This window comes from Phascolarctos cinereus, unplaced genomic scaffold (assembly GCF_003287225.1).
Source record: "Phascolarctos cinereus isolate Bilbo 61053 unplaced genomic scaffold, phaCin_HiC Scaffold_1;HRSCAF=81, whole genome shotgun sequence".
NCBI classification, from domain to species: Eukaryota; Metazoa; Chordata; class Mammalia; order Diprotodontia; family Phascolarctidae; genus Phascolarctos; species Phascolarctos cinereus.
Genome location: NW_027555514.1, coordinates 202,588,049 through 202,614,115, shown reverse-complemented (window position 1 = coordinate 202,614,115; position 26,067 = coordinate 202,588,049). Strand labels below are relative to the sequence as shown.

The following is a 26,067-nucleotide window of genomic DNA, read 5'->3' as shown; positions in this document are numbered from 1 at the left end:
TAGCTCCTGCCATGTATACATATAAGTACATACATACCAGGGTTTCATGCCCCACATCAATTAATGAAATCACAGAAAGGCACAGATACTTCAAATGAATCAATAGAGGAGTAACTTTTTTTTTTCTTTTGGCAATTGGGGTTAAATGGCTTGTCCAGAGTCACACAGCTCATAATTGCTATGTGTCTGAGGTCAAATTTGAACTCGGGTCCTCCTGACTCCAGGGCTGGTGTTCTATCCGCGCCACCTAACTGCCCCTAGAGTAGTAACTGTTAAGAAATTTTCCTAAAATTCTACAATGTATAAATAAGTCTTTAGTCAACTCTAAACGATTAGAGAGCTTTAGCCATCTGATGGAAAATAGCTGACACCCCAAAGAAAAAGTCTTGTAACAGGTTAAGAGAATAAGACGCATCTCTGGGCCGGTGTATAAAAAGTTGCCAGCGAGGCAACTTGGGAGGCCAATAGCTCAACATAGGAAGAGTTCTAGTTTGGAGAATATCAGTTGGAGAATTGGAGCCCAAACTTAAAGAAAAATGAAACTCATAAGAGTAAACTGCCTGAGGAGGTTGACAAGGGGAGGTGGGATAGGGAGTAGACTATTGGACTTCTTCTCCTTCCCCCCACCTAACCTTTTCAAGGATGATATTTGAGCAGTAGATAACAACGTATCTGGTGAGGGAATTACATAAGGATTCTATGAAGTGAGGAAAAACTTTCAGTACCTGGAGCTGATCATTAACCCTTTGCCATATGTGTTCTCTATATATGTATGTCACTACCATTGTACTCTCAGTTTGAGCCTCCCCTTTGTATGGATACTGTGTCCATTCCAGTCTTTCAGGGAAATGCTTTGTACCAACCATTCTTAGTAAATGCCTCTGCTAAAAATTAATTAAATCTATTGACAATGGGAAACACACAGATGGGGGGCTTATGAGCTATAACAGTAGGAGTAGCCACCCAAAGGGTTGGCACTGGAACCCTAAAGTAGCAGTCATCTTCTGGTATACATACTGAGTGTGTGTTTTGAGTGTGAACTTTAGTTCAAAGGAGTAACTCAAAGGGTTTACATAAGGATAGATTTAAGATTTATACAGTAAATATAAGGTAATTTGGGGTCAGGGTAGGACACTAATATCTGAGAAGCATAGGAAAGTACTTAGCATAGTGCCTGGCACATAATATTCACTTACTTAATATTTCTTGATTCACTGATTGATTGTTAAAAGAAACTAGGGATTCTGGAGACGATGAGAGCTGGGTATGGTGGCACATGCCTAAAATCCCTGCTACTTGGGGAGGTTAAAATGTTCTGAGCTGCAGTAGGTCTAAAGCCAATTGAGTTTCTGCAGTACATTTGGAATTAATATGGTGAGCCCTTGGGAGCAGAGGGCAGGGAGAGAATGGGAGAGAAAGAGAAAGAGGAAGGGAAGTAAGGACATAATTCATTGAAGGCATAAACATTAAGGAATGGAGAATATTTCAAGTGAGGAATAGCAAGAAGGCCAGTTTTGTCTGTACTGAGGACTGAGTAAAAGGAAATAATGTTTAATAAGCCTAGAAAGGAAGTCCCACCTCCACGACCTTCACTTCTGGTCTCCGGCCCTGAAAGTGCATATACGTACTACTTTCTTTCCTCTATGAGCTCTGGCCTACAGCTAAAACATGGCTAAATGTACCGAGAAGGTTGGAATTGGTAAATATGGAACATTTTATGGTGCATTCCTTGGAAAATGGTGAAAAAAACTGAAAGTAGCCAGCATGCCAATTGCAGTTGCTCCTTCTGTGGCAAGAGCAAAATGAAGAGACTGGTTATGGGTACCTGGCATTGTGGGTCCTATATGAAAACAGTAGCTGGTGGCAAATGGACCTACAACAACATCTCTGCAGTCACAATCAAATCTTCCATCAGAAGACTAAAGGAATTGAAAGACCAATAAAATGTTCTCCTTATCAAATATCTGTAGCTCATAGTCCAACAATAAATGTCTTAATTTATGGAATTAATAAAAATGAACATAGAAAGATAGGATAGAACCAAACTAGGAAGAACTTTAAAAAACAAACAGAAGACTTTATATTTTATCCTAAAAGCAATAAAAGGGCAATGGAGTTACATGGCTAGAACTATTTTAGGAATATCACTTTGGGAACTATGAGGACAATGAATAGAAAGGGGAGAGATTAAAGGAAAAGAAACCAATTAAAATACAAAATCATAAGGTCTAACAAGAGGTAATGAGATCTAAAGTAGGGAGATGGAGTGGAGGGAAGGGGGACAGATAAGAGATAGTATAGAAGTATAATAGAAAGATTGTGAGAGGGCATGACTTCCTGGAGCCAAGATGGCAGAGTAAGCTATAAACCACTATAACTCTCCCACACTAACCTACAAACAACTATAAAATAGAGCCCTTAAAAAACCCTGGAAGAGCAGAACCAGCAAAAAGTCAAGGCAAAACAATCTGCCTATCTGACCCTACCATGTGTCATGCTCAAGAAGGTAAGCATGTCAGCAAGCCAGCAACAAGCTCCACCTCAGCAAACCAGTGGAAGACCCTGAGCCCCAGTGTAGTGGAGCAGGCAAATTCCAACACCAGGATGCCCCCACATGCCTTAGCACACCTAAGGGAACAGCAGACTCCAGCTTCAAGAACCACCACATGCTTCAGTGTAGCCCTGGGCAAACAGGCATCCTCCAGCAGCCAGCCCTCCATGTGCTTCAGCACAGTCCTAGGTAAACAGGTAGACACCAACCCTACACATGCTTAAGCAAACAGGCAGCTCAAGCCTGCCATGTTTCAGTGTAGCCCCAGGCAAAAAGGCAGCCTCCAGAGGCCCAACCACCTCGTGGCTTAGTGTAGCTGAAGGGAAATACAAGAATACCCCACTGGACCTCAGCACATTCCAGACACCATCAATAGACCCCCAGCTCAGCACCAGGTAAGCTGCTAAACCCCTACAGCCTCCAGCAGCACCAGCCAATCCCCATCCCATGCCCTCAGGGCAACATCTGTGCAGCACCAAGTAAAAAGACAGGGCCTACAAACACTAGAATAAGAAGCTGGAGACAGTGCCCCTGCCACCCTGGGAGCAAAGCTCAAATTTAAAAGAAAGGAAAAAGCCACCCCCCCCAAAAAAAAGGATGAGCTGAAAACAAGAAAAAAAAATCTGACCATATGAACTTATTATGGTGACAAGGAAGACCAAGATCAACTCAGAAGAGGACAACAATGACAAAACACCTATGGGCAAAAGCCCAAAGAAAAATAAGAAGTGATCTCAAACCCAGAAAGATGTCACAGAAGGGCTAAAAAAGGAACTTAAAAATCACGTAAGAGAGATATGTGAAAAATTGGGAAAAGAAATGCAGAGTGATGCAAGAGAATTATGAAAAAAGAGTCAACAGTTTGGAAAACTCCATAAAAAGTAGAACTTGCCAAATGGAAAAGGAGATACAAAAATCCCCTGAAGAAAACAACTTCTTAAAGAGTACAACTGGCCAAATTAAAAAGAAAATACAGCAGCTCATTGAGGAAAATAATATGTTAAAAGATGGAACTGGGCAAGTGGAAGCTAATGACTCTATGAGACATCAAGAATCAATTAAATTCAAAAGAATGAAAAAATGGAATAAAAGGTAAACTACTCATGGGGAAATCAACTGACCTAGAAAATAGATCCAGGAGAGCCAATATCAGAATCACTGGACTACCTAAAAGCCATAATCAGAAGGAAAACCTGGACAGCATCTTTCAAGAAATTATCAAGGAAAACTGCCCTGATGTCCTGAAACCAGAGGGCAAAATAGGCATTGAAAGAATCCACCAATCACCTTAGGAAAGAGATCCCAAAACAAAAACCAAAAATTATAGCCAAATTTCAGAACTATCAAGTCAAGGAAAAAATGACCAGAAAGAAACAATTCAGATACTGGGGAGTCACAATCAGGATCACACAGTACCTGGCAGCTAAATTAAACATTAAAGGATTGGAGGTAAGAGAACATGTTTTTTTCTAGATGGCAAAGGAGCAAGGACTACAACCAAGAATCACTTACCCAGCAAAATTAAGAATAACACATCAAGGAGAAAAAAATGGTCATTCAACAAAATAGAAGGATTTCAAGCTTTTGTAAGGAGAAGACCAGAGCTAAACCAAAAATCTGACCTCCAATATCAAGACTCAAGAGAAGCATAAACTGGTAAAAATGGAAAAGAAAACATAAGGGATTCAATAAAACTGAAGTGTTTACATCCGTACATGGGAAGATGATCCTTATAACTTAAAAATTGTATCACTAACATACAGATAGAAGGAATATACATAGACAGGTGATACAGGTATAAGGTGAATTTAAGTGAATGACATAAAAAATTAAGGGATGAGAAAAAGGAGTACAAAGGGTGCAGAAGGAAGGGAGAGGTAGAAAGGGGCAAATTATCTCACATGTAGAGGTGAAAAAGAACTTTTACAACAGAGGGTAAGATGGGAGGGTGGGCTATGGACATCACTTGAACCTTAATCTCATCAGTATTGGCTCAAAGAGAGAATAATATACACAATCAGTTGAACATAGAAATCTCTCTTACACAACAGGGAAGTAGGAGAAGAGGAGAGTAAGTAAAAGCAGGGCAGTCGGGGTGGAGACTGACATAAGGGAGGGCAGATCAGGGGAAGTGGTAGACAGAAGCAAAATATTAGTGAGGTGGGAAGGGGTGAAAGGAGAGAAAGGACAAACAGGAGGAAGACTAGGATGGAAGGAAATACACGGTAATCATAACTGTGAATGTGAATGGGATGAACTCTCCCATAAAACAGTGGATATCAGAGTAGTTAAAAAACCAGAATCCTACAATATGCTGTTTACAAGAAACATACTTGAAGCAGAGAGAGACACATACAAGGTAAAGGTAAGGGCTGGGGCAGACTCTACCATGCGTCAGTTGAAGTAAAAAAAGGAGGATTCACAATCCTTAACTTAGATAAAGTAAAAGCAAAAATAGACCTAATTAAAAGGGATAAGGAAGGAAACTACAACTTGCTAGGTATAGTAGACAACAAAGCAATCAAAGTGGAAGAGCAAGGAATAGCCTACCTGTCAGATCTATGGGGAAGGGAAGAATTCATGACCAAACAAAATGCAGAATAAATCATTTTGATCATATTAAATTGAAAAGCTTTTGTGTAAACAAAACCAAGATTAGAAGGAAAGCAGAAAGCTAGGAAACAATCTTTACAGCAAATATCTCTTTCTCAAATATATAGAGAAAGGAGTCAAATTTATGAGAATACAAGCCATTCCCCAACTGATAAATGGTCAGAGCATATGAACAGGCAGTTTTCAGATTAAGAAATCAAAGTTACTGATAGGTATATGAAGAAGTGCTCTAAATCGCTTTTGATTAGAGAAATACAAATTAAAACAACTCTGAAATACCACTTCAAACAATCGACTGGCTAATATAAGAAAAAACAAAAATGATATATGTTGCAGGATGTGGGAAAACTTGGACCCTAATGCACTTTAGATGGAGGTATGAACTGATATAACCACTATTAGGGCTGGACAAAAAGATCTAAGAATCATCAGAACAGAGATGATCATTGAATCCACTGGCTTTCAGTTAAGAGATTACTGGTAACTTTGGAGAGAACAATTTTGGTGGAATGTTAAGGTAAGAAGCTGGAATAAGGCCACTTCTTCATTTGAGACAGGGATGAAAGAGGAGATAAGTGGCAGAAGACATCTGGGTAATAAGAAACGAGAAAGAAGGGAGAAGAAGGATGGGATATAGGAATAATCAAAGGTTGGGTCATGAGCAATATTTGGACAAGAGGAAAGGGATTTGAAAGTAAAAGATGTTGTATGATGTTGAACTGGTTAATTGTAGTGTGAATTGGGAAAGGAAAATAGAGAAGATAAAGCAAAGTTGATGGACTGAAAGAGTACTGAAGGGGCAGAAGCAATGGAGGTCATAGGCGAGGATCTAACAATCTAACAGAAGAATATAATGCATATCTACAGACAAGTACAAGTTAAAATGAGATAGGAAATGATAGGATTATAGATTTAGATTTAGAGCTAGAAGAGACCTCAGAGGTAATTTTGTCCAATCCTCTTATTTTATAGATGAGGAAAATGAAATTCAAGTAACATAAGCATCTTACTCAAGATCACAGAGATCTAAGTTGGGGAGCTAGGATTTGAACCTGAGTCTTCTCACTTCATATCCAGTGTTTCCTCCATTTTACCCTTGCTGGGATAAAGGAACCTTTTACACAATGCAGACCAGGAATATTTTAGGAGGAAGAGATCATTTTCACCTGGAGAAATTACTGTTCTTTTTCATGCATGTGGCAACTAAGTCTTGAAGAAAGAGAAGTATTTCAAAAGGCAGAGATGATGAGAGAATGTATCTCAGGCATAGTGAATGGTCTGTCTGTGCAAATGCACAGACAAAGGAATACAGAATTTATGCAAACCACTTAAGCAATGTACAAACTGAATTCAGAATAAAAAATTTTGAGATCAGGTTTTTGTTTTAGTATGCTTAGCACAAAGTGCCTTAATATAATAGGTGCTTAATAAAAGTTTGTCAAATTGAATCAATGTAGTATAATTGTAGAATTCCTTAAATGCAAAAAAAGTTATTAATTATTAATAAAAAATAACTTACCTGGTAACCTCCCATGTATAGCTAACTCATCAAATTCATTTGGAAATTTCAATCCTTCTAGAATTCTACCTCCTGTTGTCAAAATGTCATAAAGCAGTAAGCCAAATGAATAAACATCAGCCTGTTGGTTGTAAATTACATTTCCTCTGGCAACTTCTGGTGCACGAAATCCTGAAAATAAACCAGTGAAGAGCTATATTCTACAGCATAAGAAGCATATAATAAAAGCAAAATGGCATTAAAGACTAAGAATTCAGAGGGAAGAGTTCTAATTCTACCTGTGTTAAGTGCAAATACAGAGGTAATATCTCTGCCTTGGTATAATTCCATCTTTATGGGTACTTCATTCTCTGATACAAATCACTACCTCTCCTAGTCTTTGTAGATTGTTTTATTGGGATGTGGCCACTGCACATGCTAACAGAGTATCTTAGACCTAACAGGTGCTTGATAAATGGTAGTTAGTAGATTGATTCTTTGATCTAAGTTTTGCCAGTCTGAGCTAAGGAAATAATCTAATATCTTTTTTTTGTATGACAGGTTTTTAAAGTACTATCATACCCTTTCTAGGCTCTCTTCAGAGTACATATCCCAAATTTTTTTAAATGATTCTTACATGCCAAGTTTTCATTTCCTTCCCCCCATTTCAGATTCTAGGTGTCTATTAATTCGTTTTATGTTGAAAATAGCTTTTTCCCCCTCATATTATTCTGTTGAATCATGCTGAGTTTGAGTTTGCGATACACTAAAACCTGGTAGATTTTTTCCACATGACCAGTATGCTGTCTAGCCATGTCTCCCTGAACATCGTGTATTAAATTTGGCTTCCAGCCTGTTTAAATCTTTTTTGATCCCAATTATCCCATTTAATATGTTGGCTATTTTACCTAATTTCATGTGATATGTAAACTTGATAAGAAAGCTATCCCTGCCTTCATCTAGCATGGTGCCATTGAAACTATGCTAAATCTGTAGGGAGAGTACCAGGGCTGGGATTATAGCTCTGTACTTAATACTTGGATGCTGTGCAACAAGTTTGTTAACCTCTCTGGGATTAGTGTCAACCTGGAGAGAAGTTTCTAATGTAACGATACCAACCTCTGTTCAGCCTAGGATCATAAAATCTAAGATTAAAAATTGGAAGGGGGTCTTTAGAGGTTTTATAATCCAACCCCTTCTTTTTACAGATGAAGAAATTCTCTAAAAACTTCCATCTGAGGTCAGGTTTTGTCCTATGCAAGTAGGCAGTGTGGTTATAGTAAGGAGATGGTGGGCCTTAGAGTCATAAAGACTTGAGTTTAATTTCTGTTTCTGATACAGGGCTGTGTGTCCCTGGGAAAATCATTTAATCACCCAGTGGCCTAGCAGTTTCTTAAGACTACAAGCTATAGAGCAGCTTTTATTTGGCATTCCTTACTGAGAATTTCTTATACAAATGAAATCACAGTCTCCTCCTTCCCTTCAAAAAATAGTAAACAGACAGAATCTAACTTTTATGACATACCTGCTGTTCCTTCAGATGTCTTTATCCCCATTCTGCAGCAGTACTGAGCAATTCCATAATCTGCAATCTTGGCAATAATTGCAGAATTAGGATATAGGGTAAAAAGGAGTACATTATGAGGCTTCAGATCCCGGTATATAATCATTGATGCATGGAGATATCTGTTTGATAAAATAGAAGTGGTAGATTTTGAGAAACATTTTTAAGTTATACTAAAATATTCCTTCATAATTAACAGATTAAAGTATATATAGGCTCATAAAATATTCAGTGAACTGATTATTTTATATTGAGGTTAATTTTTAAAGTAAAAGGAAGAAAGCTACAACATGCTAGTCATTAGACCATAATATTAATTACAGTGATAAATTATGACTTGCAGATACATATTTACACCTAAGTCAATGAGACATTAAAATCTACAGTTGAATGACCAATGGTAGATGTGTGATTAGAGAGAAAGGATCAGATGTAAGAAATACGGTGATGGTAGAAGTGACAAGATTTGGCCAATGAGGGCAATAAGAGAGAAGAGTCAAGCATAATTCTGGGTAACTCAAAGGTGGTGCTCTTGACAGTAAGAGGGAAATTGAGAAGAAGTGTGGGTATGGGCAGAAAGATAAGGAGTTGAGTAGGAGAGAAGGACTGCGAGCCAAGCACTGAACTCTCTGAAGAAGGAGAGTGTCCTGGAGGCCTGCAGACAACAGCTATCAGGATCTTGATTGGGTGATAAATACAGAATGAATAAATCTCAAAGGAGGAAATGTGTGTGTGTGTGTGTGTGTGTGTGTGTGTGTGTGTGTGTGTGTGTGTGTAGTTTACACCTAGCTGATTGCATGTTTTCTCTTCCATTATACTATGTGCTCCTTGAGAGTAAGAACTGTCTTTTGACTTTCTTTGTGCTTATCACAGTGCCTAGCACACATTAAGAGTAGGTACTTACTCAATGCTTGTTATTAAGGCCCTTCCCCACCCTACCCCCAGCTTGTCTTCTTGAGCTGTCATATTTTCCAGACACACTGGACCCGGAATATGCAGGAGATCCTGAACATGTCAAGAACAAAGTCCCAGTCCTGAGCTGACATAATTTGTGTTTGCACCCCAAGCTGGACTCCTACGTGTCCTTGGGAGTCAAGACAGGTGACAAACAGTCGGAGAAACTGTTCTGTGAAACCAGACTAAGAAAGTGGTTTGCATAGCTGGGACCTTTATAGAGAAACAGACCATTCGATCTTCATGTTCCAAGAGTTCTCAAGGAAAAAGAATACTGCTTTTGCCATCACCTTTCTCCTCCGCTTTAGGAGAGGATTAGTCTTTTCCCCTTCCCCTACAACATCCCCTTATCCCTATAGCTTAACTACCTAAGGCTTTCCCTATACTGCTGGGCTCCTTGATAAAAGGAGTTCACATATGCATGTGCCTTTCTCTTGTAATATGTCCAGTTGCAACACATATCTCATGGGCTTTTGATCTTTTTTTTGTTAATACTGTTGATGATCAGCTTGTGTCCCAAATTAAGTTAAGAATATTCCCTGCCCTTGCCACAGAAAATATATCTTATTCTCGATTAAGATCATGCTTAATTAGTTGGTTGGTTGTTGTCCTTCATTTTCAAAGAGGATCAAAATGACATCACTATGCTAGAGTTGAGTTTTAGTGTGTTTGACTGTGGCTGATCAGACCAATATGAGCTTGTAATGCTCTACCACAGGTTGGGCACAAACAGTTCGTGTGAACATTTGAGGTGGATTCTCTAAGTTTGTGTATCTTGCATTTCTCATGAGCCATTTCAATTCTGCTTTGCTCATAGAGCACAGCACCTTTTCTGATGCAGGCATGCCATGCTGAGCAGTCCCGTGCCAGTGTCTCCCATGTCATAAAATCAATTTCATAGCTCTTAAGAGAGCCCTTGAGAGTGTCCTTGTGTCACTTCTTCTGACCATCATGTGAATGTTTGCCCTGTAGGAGGTCTCCATAAAATAGTTTTTTTGGCAAGTGTATGTTTTGCATTTCAACAACGTGGCCAGCCCATCAGAGTTGCACTCTCTGAAGCAGACTTTGAATACTTGGCAGTTAAGTTTGAGAAAGGACCTCAGCGTCTGGTATCTTATTCTGCTGGGTGATCTCCAGAATCTTCCTAAGACAATTCAAATGGGAGCGATTCAGTTTCCTGGCATGGCGCTGGTTTATCGTCCAGGTTTCACAGCCACACAATAATGAGGTCAGCATAACAGGCTCTATAGACCTTCAGTTTGGTAGTCAGTTTAATACCTCTTCTCTCCCATAATTTCCTTTGGAGCCTCCCAAACACTGAGCTAGTTCTGGCAATGCGTGCATCAACCTCTTTATCAATGTGTGCATCTCTGGAAGGTACACTACTGAGGTAAGTGAACTTATCCACAGCATTCAAAACTTCTCCATTTGCTGTTAACTGATAGTTCCATGTATGGATGGCTGATGGTGGCTGGTGGCTGATGCAGCGTCTGTGTTTTCTTGGTGTTAATTTTTAGGCCAAAATTAGCACAAGCAGCGAAGAATTGATCTATACTTTGCTGCATCTCAGCTTCGCAGGCTGCACTGAGTGCATGATCATCTGCAAACAGAAAACCATGCACCAACACTCCCTCTACTTTGGTCTTGGCTTGTAGTCTTTTCAAGTTGGAGAATTTACCATCAGTGCAGTAGCTGACCTTGACGCCATGTTCATCCTCAATGAAAGCATTCGAAAACGTGGCTGAGAACACAGCCTTGTTTCACTCCACTGGTGACTGGGAAAGCACAAAAGCAATGTCTGTTATCCAGAACCCGGCCAGTCATGCTGTCATGAAACTGATGTATGATGCTGATGAACTTGTCCAGGCAACCCAATTTTGACATAATTTTCCATAGGCCCTCACAACCGACAGTATCAAAGGCCTTGGTGAGATCTACAAACGTGTACAGGCCTGTGTTCTGCTCCTGGCATTTTTTATGGAGTTGTTGGGCAGCAAACACCCTATCAACTGTTCCCTGGCCCATTCTGAAGCCACACTGGCTGTCAGGTAGATGACCAGCTTCCAGGTAGAGGATCAGCCTGATAAGGAGGACTCCGGCAAGAATCTTGCCAGCAATGACTAAGAGAGAGATCCCCCTGTGATTGTTATCACAGGACAATCTATTTCTTTTACCTTTACAGAGATGGACAAGGGAGGCCTCCTTGAATTCCTGGAGGATAACTTCCTCTCACCATACAACCTGGAAAATTTCAGTCAGCTTTTGTATGCACAATGGACCCCCTACCTTGTAAATCTCAGCTGGAACAGAATCAGCATAAGGTGCTTTGCCATAAAAAAGGAGCCTAATGGCATTCAAAACTTCTTCTTCATTTGGAACTTCAGCTAGGGAGGGAGTGACTTCAACCTGAGGTAAATGGTCAATGGCATCAGCATTGATTAATGATGGTCTGTTGAGAACAGTATGGAAGTGTTCAGCCCATCTCTCTAGGATCATGTCCTTATCACTAAAGAATGTGGTTCTATTATCACTGAGTAGCTGAGATGCACCATAGGTTTTTGGCCCATAAATAGCCTTCAGGGCCTCATAAAAGTACTTAGGGTTGTTACTACCAGCATAAAACTGAATTTCATCTGCCTTCTTACTGAGTCAAGCATCCTGCATCTCTAAGCTTTGTTTGTACTTTACTTCTGATGGAACTAAATGCTGCTTTCTTTGAAATGGATGAACTATCCTTCTGGTAAACCCTGTGGAGTTCTTGTTTTTCATTTAGCAGCTTCTGAATTTCCCCATCATTTTCATCAAACCCAGTCTTGATGTTTTAGAATGTTCTGACCCAGATGAGCAAATGCAGTGCTATACACCAAATCTCTGAAAGCTGCCCACTCCTTTTCTGCTCCACTGTTGTCAATTGTGTGTTGGATCAACTTTCCCTCCAAATTAGCAACAAACTGCTAATTAGAAGAACTCTAATCTGTTCAGAGAAGAGCTCTAATCTGTTTTGTAAAATATATTAGAACATTTACATATCACTCTAAGCTTTCCAACAATCTTGGAGGTAGTTGCTATTATTATTCCCATTTTACTGATGAGGAAACTGAGGCAGACAGAAGTTAAGCGACTTGTCCAATCACACAGATTGTAAGCATCTTAGGCTGGTTTTGAAATCTTTCTTATTGAAGTCCAGAGCTCTATCCATGGTTCTACTGCTATATTTATTTGTGTGTGTGTGTGTGTGTGTGTGTGTGTGTGTGTGTGCACGCGCGTGCACACACATATATATAATATAATGAAAATATTCTGAAAATATACATACTCCATACAGACACTTGAAAGGAAAATTTTCTTTCTTATTTCTTTTGCTTTATTGAATATTCAAGAATTCAGAAAATATCCTTGGTTAAAGTCTCCTCCTATATAAACCTAACACAAAACGAGCAAAAATTTCGAGATCCTTCCCAGTAAAAATAATTTCACAGACAGTAAAAGTAATTACCTTAAGCCATCAGCAACATGTAGTGCTATCCTGTGCTGGAGTGTTCGGGTTAAGCTAGCTTTGTCTTGTTGAAGCAACTGATCTAGGGAACCCTTTGAGGCTAATTCCATTACCAACATCCGGGGACGAATACCAGCAGCAAGCAGAGATATCAGACTAGGGTGGTGGAGATGGCAAAGCACTACTAGCTCCTATAAGTGTTAAAAATAACAATTAGAATTAATGGGAATAAGTCAGATGCACATAAATATTTATCAAAATTGCTTTACTTCTGGACTTAATACAGAATATTCAGAATTCTATAATTTAAATGATTAAGTCTAAAGTAAGTTTGAGATGAAACTTTCTATAAAGCTTAGAAGCTCAAGATACTTACATATACATTATTCTACTTAAGATTAAAATTGCTCAGTAAAAGGAGGTAGCAAACTCTTTCTTAACATACACAGAAAAGGTAGATGATGGCTCAGGAATCAGAAAGAAAAATATAGTTAGAACTCAGGGGTCTTCATTTTTCATTCAATGTTACTTTCATATGCTGGTTAATTAGTTAAGATTTTACAGAAATGAGAAACTTAAGTTCTTGAGACAAGAAAAATAAACTATCAATAACCACTTGCATTTCTATGTATGATCCTCAGCCCAAACTGACAGAGAATTGATAAGCATCCACTTGTAAAAAAAAGTGTTAAAAATAATTAATAATTAGAGAAATGCACACAAAAACCATTGGGAAAAACTACAGATAGTAAACTGGCAAAGATAGCAAAAGATTTAATGTTGGCATAGATGTAAGAAATTGGCAAATAAGTTCAATGCTAGTATATCTATAAATTGGTTTGAAATTTTGGACAGCAATATGGAGTCATACAAAAAGAGTTAGAAAAACATTCATAACCTTAAATTTAGCAATCCTATTCTTATGTTCACAGCCTAAAAAAAATTGCAGACAGAAAAAAACAGCAGGGGCAGCTAGGTGGTGCAGTGGATAGAGCACCGGCCCTGAAGTCAGAAGGACGTGCGTTCAAATCTGGCCTCAGACCAAACACTTGATACTTACTTAGCTGTGTGACTCTGGGCAAGTCACTTAACCCCAATTGCCTAAAAACAAAACAAAACAAAACAAAACAAAACAGCAAATATTCCTATTCCTAGAACTACTACTTAAAGGAGAAAAATATTTGGAAACAAGCTATGTACCAACAGTTAAATCAATTGTGGCATATGACTGTAGTGTACTGTTATCATGCTATACAGAATGATAAATATAAAAGAAAATTAGAAAACGTAATTTGCATCGAATTTTTTTTTCTCATATGGAAAAAGCTGAACCAAAAGGGAAAAAAAAACCACATAGTGTCAAATTTTGGAAAGCTGGTTAACATCAAACAGCAACAAAACTCATGATTATATAGTGTATAATATGCAATCTTGTTAAAGTTTATTCACATGATTATTGTTTCTTTTATCATATTGCAAATAATAAGAGAATATGATTGCATAATTATTTGTTAAACATTTGTCTGCTTAATGTTTTTAGCTTTTTTGTTAATGTTTTATGGGGTTTTTATTATTATCATTATTGCTTATAATTTTACTTGCCTTCTTTTGGTTTCTGCTCATGTATTTGAATGGCTGTACATGACGATGGAATTTAAAACAGGAATTATCAATAAATATGTAAGATAATTTAAAATGAGCCAGTGCTTATTTAAGTCATCTTATTAAGGTTATGACCCCTTTGAAAGGGTTATTCAAAAGTAAAATAGTAGCATAATAACTCCTCTGTTTAAGGGGAGAAATACTATCCTCTGAAAAAATGAGATAAACTTTAATAAAACTTGATATCCTGCTTTGAATAGGCATTCACCCTGGCATTTTACAAAGGCCTTTTTTTTTGTCATTTTCCTGTGGGGAAGAAACCCTAAACTCTTACTCTGTAAATAAGAAGAAATGTAGATTTGCATTTTGAAATATATGCTCTTTTTTTGGTGATTGTTTCCATTTTTTGGAATTTTAGTATCATGCCATTAATATCAATTGTTATCTTCCCTTAATTTAAACAAGAATAGATATAATTATTTTCTAAGTGGTAAAATGGCATCAATCTTTAAGTGAAGGATCAAGAAAGGCAATATTTCATACTTGTCTTAATAGCCGAAGTGATGTATGTTTATTAAAAATCTTCACAGCCACTTCTTCTCCTTTATAAGATGCTCGATAAACAGATCCAAAACAACCATCACCTTTTAAAAAATGTAAAATACTTTCAGCATCATAATGAAATATAGTACAATCAACACTATTCCTAGTAAATACTATTTATTTTTCTATGATATCTCTTTAGTTGACTTCTGGGAAATCTGGCATTTCTCAAGATTTTTTAATGTCTTTAGTCCATTTATGTTTCTTCTATGCTCTTCCTCACCTACTTCCATGATTTCAAATTGCCATTCAACAAACATTTCAATTTTCAGCTAACATATCAAATTCAACATTTAATAAACATTTATTAATACCTACAGCATATAAGACAGTTTATTTAGCACTGCGATAAGACACAAAGACAGCTGTAATGTACAATATTCTATAAGCATATTAGAGAGGTGCAATGCAAAGTGCTATGTGAAATTTAAGGAGAAAGATCACCATTAACATGGTTATCAGGGAATATTTCACTAAGAAGATGGCACTTGTGCTGGATGCTAAACAGGCAATTTAACAAACAAAAATAAAGAAGAGGACAAGAATATTCAAGGATGAGAACAATATGATTTAAAAACACAGAGATATTTTTTTAAAAGACATTTGGTGCTGAGAGGAGAAGGAAGAGAGAAAAGGATTTCGTTTAGTTGGAGTATAAATTGCATGGAGCAAAGTAAATTAGGGTTGATGCAGATCACAGATGACTTTGAACAGGAGGCAAATGAAGATTTTTGAGCACAGGAGTAATATGACTAGATCTATGCATAAGAAAGACTATTCTGGTAGTTCTATGAAGGATAGCTTGAAAGAGGAAGAGGAAAACCTATCAAAAGGCATCCTCCAGTTCAGGTTTCTATGGAGTAGTAACAAAGGCCTATACTGGGGTTGTGGAAGAGGAAAGAGGCAGAAGAAGTCTCTGAGGTGGCATTAACAAGATTTAGTAACTGAATATAATGACAACAAAGTAACCATCAAAGATAGCAACAATATTTTGAACACGAGGGACTGGATAATGGGGTGGGATGGGAAGAGAATAAATTTTGGGGGAAATATAAACAAATTCATATATGTTAAGTTTGAGATGCATATAGGACATTAAAATGGAAATATTGTACATAGTCTGGAGGTCCAAAAGGAAACCAGGAAGAGAAATATAAATTTAGGAATAATTTGCATGGATGTCATTGCTAAAAGCATGAGATTGAATGAGATTACCAGAGAAGAGTATAGAGGTACAAAGATAAAGAAAAGTGAGCCAAAATAACCTTTGTATAATATACCTATATTAAGGGATCAAAAAGAACAAAGAATGAAGGAAGACAGATATGGAGCATTTTGTAAGACAAAGGATCAAAAGTAAATGAGGATTAGGACCAAAAAAAGCATTTGGATTTATTGTTAAAACAAAAGTAATAAACTTTGAGAGTAGTTTAAGTAAAATAAATAGAATGGAGTGGTGGGAGTGGAATAGAAGCTAGCTCAGGATGGGGTGAGAAGAGAATGGGGAGTGAGGAATATGTAGCCATGGGATGCAGATGACCCTTTTTCAGTGAAAAGGAGAAGATAACAAATATCAAGAGAAAAAGTATGTTTTGGGGGGACTTTTAAACATATCTATAAGCATATGGCAAGAAGCCAGCAAATCAGAAGCATGGAATAGGAAGGAAAAGGGGATAGCAGGAAAGAAGGAAACAAGCATTTATTAAGCACTTACTATCTGTCGGTCATTATTTGCAAGGTACTTCACAAATATTATCTCATTTGATCCTCATAATAATCCTGAAAGATAGGTTCTTGAACAAAGGTGAAGTGACTTGTTCAGGGTCACACAGCTAGTAAGTGTCTCAAGTTACAACTGAATTCAGGTCTTCCTGACTCCAAGCCTAGGGCCCTATCCACTGCACTACCTAGCTACCTAGTAGATTCAGGGAAGTCTTTTTTTTTTGTGGGGGGGGGATTGATGGCAACTAAAAATGTTTGTAGGTATATGGGAAGGAACCAGTGGAGGAGGGATTAAAGATACATGAAAGAAAAAGGAAAAAAGGATAGTCCTTTTCTCTTCTTTCTGTTGAGGGTAGCACTATTTTCCTGGTCATTCAAGTTTGCCAACTTAGTAATCATTCTAACTTTTCATTCTCACCAATTTCCCATTTACAATAAATTACCAAGCCTACTGAATTTTACCTTCATAACACATCTCTTATCCATTTCCTTCTCTATATTCATACAACCACTCTATTTCAGGCCTTCTTTACCTCTTGGCTGGGTTACTATAACGGATAGAGATATGCTATTCTCATTCTGGCAGGCCCAACACGGAGCCATTCTTGCTCTGATACTTTCCTAAATACTCCCCTTTTGGAAGGGAAATCAGAATGCTTACTATCCTTATTCCTCATTTCCACTTCCAGACTCTCACCTTGCCACCATTACTCAAAAAATTCTCCTTCTTTGAGGTTCTTTCTAACTTTATTTATCCTCCAATCCAGATCCTAGTGGTTATTATCTGCTAGTCCCAGGTCATTCTCTCCCCTCCTTCTCAAGGAGTTTAGTACTTGGCTTACAGTCTTATCTCCTCTTTATCCTTAATACTATAAATGGCAATAATCATTTACTCTAACCTCTGAGTTCCAAAATCTATTCCATTCCCACAACCTACTCTCTCCTCCTCAGCTACACACAGGGATGGTTACAGCCTTGATCTCACCATCTCACCATCTGTTCCATTCCTATGAAAATGAACTTTGAATTTTCTTTAACTGACCTCCTGATTTTATCTCTCATTAATGCTTCACTCCTCCTACACATATTCTTTGTTCTTGTTGTGATCTTTATTCATTCAATATTTTCCTGGCCATCTACCCAAATCTGGCTTAATTTTGTTCCCTTCCCAAACTATGCTCCATGGTTAACCACTCCAACTTCTCTCTGTTCTCTTGATCCACTGACTCGGATTAATCCCACCATCCACTTCTATGTGCTGCTGAATGGAACTAAAAGAAATAATACATCTACATAGTCTACTATGAATTTGTTACCCATTTTCAACTAGGCTCGTATTTAGGCAAGCAATTCTTTTGCCCTTTCCTAAGTTGATTCTCCAAGTGACTGTTCAAACTTTTTCTTCAAGTTTCCCATATCATGCCCTTCCCCAACATGACCTACTCCCTAAAAATTTACTAAGAAAACAGGCTGCTATGAGTTCCCATTTCTTCCCTTCACTATATCTAATAACTTCTTGAATCTCCCATTCTCTCCTCTTTAACTCCAGGTTCCAAAAACGAATTAATGTTAAAGCATTTATTAAGCATTAAGAGGTGAGGATACAAAACAAAGAGAGTCACTGACCTCAAAACACTCACATTCTACAGCAGGCCTGCACAACCTATGGCCAGCAGGACACGTACAGTCCTCTGGCCGCTTGCAGCAGGCCAAAAGGGTTCCTCTATGTACACAAGATGCTTTGCTCTGTATTTTTCACAGGCTGCCAGAAATCCCTTGGCTTGCTAGAAGCAGCCAAGGGCCATAAGCAGCCCACAAATCACAAGTTGTGCAGGCCTGTTCTAAAGGTAGAGAAACAACTAGAGTGGTGGTTAGAGAAACAGAGAGGGATAGTTTGGTACAGAAAGTTATAAGGATGGTAAGAGAGATAAAAGAGAAGTAGACTGATAAACCCCCATCCAGGAATGCTGGCAAAGGTGAGTGATAATGGTTCATGGTTCCAGAACTGGAAAGGTAGTGTGAGAACAGAAAAGAAGGAGCAGGTACACATAATGATGATGATGATGATGACAGCATTTATATTACACTTTCAGGTTTACAAAGTGCTTTTACAAATATTACTGAATTTTATCTTCATACCATACTTCAGAGGTAGGTGCTATTACATTCCCATTTTACAAATGAGGAAGCTGGGGAAGCAGGTTAAGTGATTTGCTCAGAGTCACACAACTATTAAGTATGTGAGGTTACATTTGAACTAGGTCTGCCTGACTTCAGATCTAACACTATCAACTATACCACCAAGATGGCTGGTGAGGAGGTAGCTAAAAAAGAGAGAATGAAATTAAATACAACTGAGACTTTCCAAAAATACTGTTTTTGGAGAGACATCACCTATCAGGAGAGTGGGGCCCTAGGGAAGAAGTTTATCCAGGGCATGATGCTTGGTATAGGTGTTCCAGAGGCTGTTGGCAAGGAAGCCATTGGGATTGGCTCACCAAACCCAACCCTTCTACATGAGCCCTTGATCCCATCCCATCCTGTTTTCTCCAAAATATTTCCCCAACAATTATCCTCTCTCTCACTCTAATCCTCAACCTCTATCTACCGATTCCTCCCCTATGGCCTAAAACCATGCCTAAATCTCACTCACCTTTTTTTTTTAAGGCAATTGGAGTTAAGTGACTTGCCCAGGGTCACACTGCTAGTAAGTGTCATATGTTTGGTCTGAGGCCAGATCTGAATTCAGGTCCTCCTGGCTTCAGGGCCAGTGTTCTATCCACTGCACCACCTAGCTGCCTCTCATTTATCTTAAAAAGAAAATCCTCTCTAGTCCTTACCATCTCCTCAAACTATTGTCCTATATCTCTCCTTTCTTTCTCTGCTAAACCTTTAGGGAAGAAAACTGTCTACATTCATTGCTTCTACTTCTTTTCTTACTAAAATCTCAATACTTTGCAAGATAGGTTCCAAGCTTCTCACTAAACTGAATGAGAAGAATGGAAATAGTGAGATCCTAAAAATGATGGAAAAGAAAACAGAAACAGGAAGTGTGCATGTATGCAGGGGGGGGGGGATGGGTAGAGAGAAGTATGAAAGAAATTATGCAACCTAGACTACTTACTTATGGACTCTCAAAAAATCAAAGTGTTATATCATGAAAATTACAGATACCAAATTGCACAATTTACTTATTTGTATTATACCCAAAACCTAGCTACGAACTCATAGCTCTGTGCTGTCTTGGTTATTCCATTAACTGAATTCAATATTGAGGCTTGGATAACAATTGCAACATCCTCAGTCATGATTATTCTGGATATTAGCTAAGATTCAATTTTTCGACAGTTTTTAAAAGTACAATTCTAAAAATGCAACAAGTTTTCATGCACTATACGTTACTGTTAATTCAAATCTTCACATCACATCTTTCAGACGACTCTGTGAGTCACCTCACCTGAGATTTTCTGAACTTCATGTTTTGTGTAACTGATGTAACTTATTTGATATTCCAAATCTAAAAGTTTTTTTTTAAGTATATGAATTTATTGTGTAACACTTCCAGGAAATTCAAGATTGTTAAAGTGGATGACCACTCCACATACAGCATAGCCTCTATTTGCACAATTTCTTTTAAGGTTGCAAAATCTCTACCACACAAGGATAACCTGAAACCTTCTTCATATTCTGAAATAAAGAGGACCTCAGAAGGACCATCTTCAAGTTGTTTTGTGTCTCTAATCTCATATTACCTCCATATCAGTGAAACTCTAATATCACTAGGAGGCAACACAGCACAGAGGAAAAAGCACTAGCTCTAAAGAGAAGACCCAGTTCAAATCTCACTTCTGATGTTTTTAATTGCCCTTGGCCTTAGTTTCCTCAACTGTAAAATGAGAGGGTCTCTTAGGTCCCTTCTAGCTCTAGATCTATTAATCTACACAAGTCCAAATTTTTTTAATGAAAAAAGATATATCATCAAATATAAAATGCCAAACAAACTATAATAACAGAAAATACATAATGATGATAAATCTACAAAAAGAATTATGAAATGTTAATGGTTTTAAAATTCAGAGGAAAATACCAAAGAAATAAACACTCAGAGTATGTTCAATTTTTGTGTGCATATGTGGCATCTACTTCTCTATATCTCCACTAAACTATAAAATATTTACCTAAAAGAAATTCTGGTGCTTGTTCAAATTCCAACTCATCGTTATTCAACATGATATTTCTAGGCAGATCAGCCAAAGTTAAATCAGGAGCAATATGGCTTATTGGGATAGTAAGCCTTGGTTGATCTGGATTAATTAAGAGATCTCCTGGGAAGAGAGGAAACATGACATTGTTGTCAAATGTGACATTTAGTTAAAAAATGAATATATTCAATATTTATTTTTGACTGATTAGGGACTTATTAATCCCACTTTGATCTGCTTACTCCACCATCAAATTTTTGTACTGATGTATCTGATTTTGTCCAAATGTTATAGTTCACATATTTACAAACAGATAATAATATAAAATTAGACACAGATGTAGATATATGTAGATGAAGACGGATGGATATACATTTGTATTTATTTGCTCTGCCATAACAACATTTCTTTCCTTTTTTTCTACCTTTAATTCTTTCCTCTTTTCCCCAACCATGTATTCTGTTAAAGTCTACCCTTTATTCTCATCATTTTCTATATTCTTTCCATTTGGAAGTTTTGAAAAATTTCAGACTGATCATTAACTCTAATTTTTAAAAGTTCACATCTATTGTTAGGAATCAATGGACTCCTGAAAAGCAGAGTCTTATGAACTGTAGGGTGAAAAAGTGGTTTGGAGAAAGTATTCTCAGAGATAAAAGATCTGCTTGCTCTATACATGATTTTCACCACAATCCATCCTTTTTGATGCAGATATGCATAGTATAAGCAACAGAAATACGTATCTTACCTCAGAGGACACAGACATTACGAGGAGGGCAATCAGGATAGCACACACATATACATGCTGTCTAGTCTTTGCTTACAAATACATATACATATTAGCCCTTTAATCCATAGAAAACACATACAAACTGGCTCAGAAACACACATACCAATTGGCAAGTGTGCTAAAGAATATTCCCACTGTCTTTAGTATACTTAAGTATACTAGTTTCAATAGCTTCAGGCAGAATTCTCTAAAGTTGTACATGCCCTCATGTTCTCTGCCACTTCCCAGCTTAGCTGTGTTAACTCACACTGTTAACTATTCCTAAGCCACCTAAAGAAAGACAACTAATTAGAATGTTCTCAGCTCTATATTATCTTCTCCATCATTAAGTGTCTTCATTGTGTACCTGTATCCTTTACTTATATTTGTTCAGTATTTAAATCCTGAAGTCATAATGGACAATAAAATGTCTACTTTTATTTTGTCCTGTGCTTATTACTACACTAGAATAAAATATGTCTCAAAGACTCTTTTAATATACATATGCATGCAATAGGAATAAGAACTGGACCTGAAATTTCATTGGTAGAGGGAAACCCAAGATGAGAAAATTTCCTCTAGCAAATCAGTTAGCATATTCTCTGCAACTTCTAGTCTTAGAGAAATTGCCTGGAGCACTGAGAGTTTCTGACTGGCTCAGGATCACATAATTAGAAACTAGAATTGAACCTAGGTCTTCCTGATGCTGATACCAGCTCTCTATCCAACACACGCAGACACACACACACACACACACAGAGTATAATGTAGTTCTCAAATGAACCCACCTCTTCATTAAAGGGTATATCTCAATTAGTGCTGCATCTTAGTAAGTTATTAAAGCACATACCTTCTTCAGTTTTTTTCATTAAATCATCAAGTAATATTTTTTGTTGCGCTTCACCATCATTAAAACTATATAAGGCCCATTTCTTTAACAATGTTTCTCCTTCACCACAGACATCTATTTCCAATAAACCAGGAAACCATTCTTCCATGACAGAATCTATGTGGTCTACAACTTGTCCCAAAATAATACAGCCTATACAATCCAAGAAATAGTTCATTAAAATCACATTCAAATGCTATATAGTTATAATTATACATAGCTTTTATATATAATTAATATAATATAGTACAATACAATATAATATTTGTGATATTTCAGATGTAGCTATATAACAAATAGCTTTTAACTGTAAAGTGAAAAACAAACATATGAACCTTTCTCAAATAATATGAGACAATATTTAGAATCAATTGATTTACCTTTTCTGCATGAAGGTGCTGTAATTTTCAAGAAACTCTCTGAGCTGTTGTCGAAAACTGAAGATTCTACCAGACAATAGGCTTCAGGAGACCAATTCAGGTAGATGCCTTGTCTCCAATACATTCTGTTAGGGCGAAGGGCCCGTTCTGAAGGAAATTGCAAAAAAATTATAATCTTCAATAATAAACTCCACCAAAACTGATGCAAAATTCCCAAAATGAATGACATAAAACAAAAATTTAATAGTTTTTGTTTGAAATGAAAACATTGGCCACAAAAAAAAATTTAATTCCAAAAGGATACTCCAAAAAAAACTCTTTGAAAAATTAAGTATTATATTTATCATTAAATCCTTCACCTTAAAAAATCGTAACTGAGTTCAAATGTCCATCAATCAACTTGGAAATATGTCAGTTTCCATTCAAAACAACAACAACCTTATACCACTATACAAATTGCTGTGGTTGTGTAGTTGCAAGTAAGGTGGATTCCGTTATTCTTTTTAGAGTTTAGTTTCCCAGGATCCATGGATAAAATACATAATATTTCCCATCAGTTATGGTTGAAAACATCTCCACCACACTTGCACGGTGAGATACAGGGATGACATCATGTATGCCTGCACTGTCCTAGGTCATGATGATATTGCTAAAGTTAACCTGTGAACTTACTGTTGGCAATAAGCCTTATTTGTCTGCTGCCCAATAAAGCAAGTGGTCACTGGTCAGTGAATGGGGAACCCATTTTGGGATTTGGGTAACGCATAGAGGAATGCATGTACCTGCCTTGATTAGCCCCCATCACGGCTTGGGGGATCTTGAAGGAGTTGTACTCCCATTCTTGCCCACCCTTGTGAGAAATGTGATTAGGGAATGATGTAGGAGTTGGCACTCCCATTATCAGTAAATATCCTTTTGAGAAGACTAGACTAGAATAAACTAAGCCTATTTAACCCCTTCGAAGCTGTCTTCCTGTCTGACCAGATCAAAAGTGAATCTGTGCTACAACACCTGTTAGTGTTAGGAGCCTCTCTTCTCCTGCCCAGCAAATGGTGTTCCCCGTGAAACAACAGCTTTAGTGCAATTAACCTGGGAGGAAACTGAGTCAATGAAAGGTATTCAGTTGTTTTTCCTATTAAAGATAGTGCTGAAATCTTAATGTACTAATCTTTCTTTTGCAATTCTAATTATCCATCAACAATGATATACAAAGTTTCTTGTTGAGATACATTTCAAAATATAGGAACAGTTCATTTATCTGAATCCTGCCACACATAAGTCTGAGTTTCCATGTAAGAAGTAAAGTAAATAATGTTTACTTTAGCAGTATTTGATTAGATCTTTATAAAATACACTGTATGCTTTCATGGCTTCTTAGTGAATGCTGAATTTTTTGATTATTCAACAATGATTTTTGAGACATGGTTATTATGAATATTAATTACTATGCTATGCTATAATTACAATACAGTGTTTCCATCAAGGGGAATACTGCGATATGTGTAACATTATTAACCTCATACTGCTATATTTTTTATTCAGTTCCTATGTTAGTGCCTGTTAACTCCTTTACTATCATTCTGTCAGCTACCATTTCTTACTGCCGTCACAATGTCTGTCTCTAGCTACCTTTATCCCTTCAGTGGGCTACTTCTTCCATGGGTTGGGAAACTGGATGACCAAATTTATGAGAAGAGTGATTAGGCCCTGCTTGAAGACCTAAGAAAGCATTCCTATGAGTTAAATGCATGAACTTCAGCCTAGCACATGTACTTTATGCCAAGTAGCTGCTAGGTGGCCTAGTAAATAAAGTGCTAGGCCCATAGTCTGAATGAGCTAAGTTCAAATCAGGCCTCAGACACTTAATAGCTGTGTGACCCTGGGTAAGTCATTTAATCTTTGTTTGTCTCAGTTTCCTCAACTGTAAAATGGAGATAATAACAGTGCCAGCTACACATGGTTGTTGTGAAGATCAAATGAGATAATATTTGTAAAGTGCTTAGCACAGTGCATGGAACAATTATTCCTTTCTCTTCACCTTATGATATCTGTGAGATACTGCCCCTTTCACATACGGACATTTTGGTTGATAAAAGGGAAACAAACTGAACATCTGTGTAGGGAAAATTTATATAAAAAAATGAACTTAAAACATAAGTAACATGGTGATAAGAGATACAGCCTGTTCTGAGAACCAGATAGAGAAGTGTTCATCACATACACGTTATGAAAGGATCTGTATAAAGTCAAAGCAAAGAGTAGTGATAGCTACTGGGTATGGTTATTCCTTGGCTTATATACATAATAAGCCAAACAATTATTTGGATAACATGGGAAAATTACATAAAGATTGAAAGAATAGTACCTAACAAAAAGGTGAAAGGAGGCACCACAATAATAATTGTAGATTACTACTGCAATAGCTACTGCAACTAAGCAGCAGCTAACATTTACACAGTGCTTTAAAGTCTGCAAAGTGCTTTACAAATATTATCTCATTTTACCCTGGGAACCTGAGGCAGAGAGTAGTTAAGTGACTTTTCTAGGGTCACACAGCTTGTTAGTGTCTGAGGTTGGATTTGAACTTAGGTGCTCCTGGTTCCAGGTCCAGTATGCAACCCATTGTGCCAACCAGCTGCCTAAAAAAACAACAGTAGAAGAAAAGCAGGATAGGAGAAAAGAAGGAATTTATTGCTCTCTAGAGCCAACTGTAGCCTAAGAGAAGAGAAACCTCTCAGGTTGCTCTCTACTGACCTCTTTGCTTTCGAGAAGGAAAAATTTTCAGATTTGAGGAGCTTGTCAGCTCTCTAGATTAAGAGCACTGTTTATCACCGCAGTATCCTGCCAAAAGAGCTCTAAAAGAGTCTCTTACTGCATTGGCAGCCCAAGAATAGCAGAGAAGTAGTTTCACCCAGCAGGAGAGCTGTGAGAACCAGAAGGGAAGTAGCAGAAATGTGTTTTTTCCCCCCTCACCAGTGATTCCTGATAAAGACTGTTTTTCAGAGAACAAAGACAACAAGGACTACCATTCAGAGTAGTGAGTTGCCCTGGGGATGTGGGCACCTACTCTTTATTTTTCTTCTAGGTTTCTTTTAAGTGTGTGCCCACTTTTCTCCAAGGACATTGTGTACATTCATGGAGAAGTGTGACTAAGATTTATGGATGGTAAGGTATATTTTGATTATGCCTGCTTTGCCTTCTGTTATTCTTATTCTTGCTCTTGT

General features: G+C 37.5%; 1 protein-coding gene across 1 annotated transcript in view; it reads right to left on the bottom strand.

Moving 5' to 3' along the window:
• LRRK2 (leucine rich repeat kinase 2) overlaps window positions 1–26,067 on the bottom strand; it is a 204,874-nt gene that overhangs the window by 23,346 nt on the left and 155,461 nt on the right. Inside the window, exons 36-42 of the mRNA XM_020973685.2 lie at window positions 22,844–22,990; window positions 22,425–22,616; window positions 20,782–20,928; window positions 14,822–14,922; window positions 12,677–12,867; window positions 8,188–8,348; window positions 6,684–6,854 (exon numbers count right to left, since the gene is read on the bottom strand). Of these exons, the coding sequence (XP_020829344.1) occupies window positions 6,684–6,854; window positions 8,188–8,348; window positions 12,677–12,867; window positions 14,822–14,922; window positions 20,782–20,928; window positions 22,425–22,616; window positions 22,844–22,990 (1,110 nt within the window). The remainder of the gene's footprint in view (window positions 1–6,683; window positions 6,855–8,187; window positions 8,349–12,676; window positions 12,868–14,821; window positions 14,923–20,781; window positions 20,929–22,424; window positions 22,617–22,843; window positions 22,991–26,067) is intronic.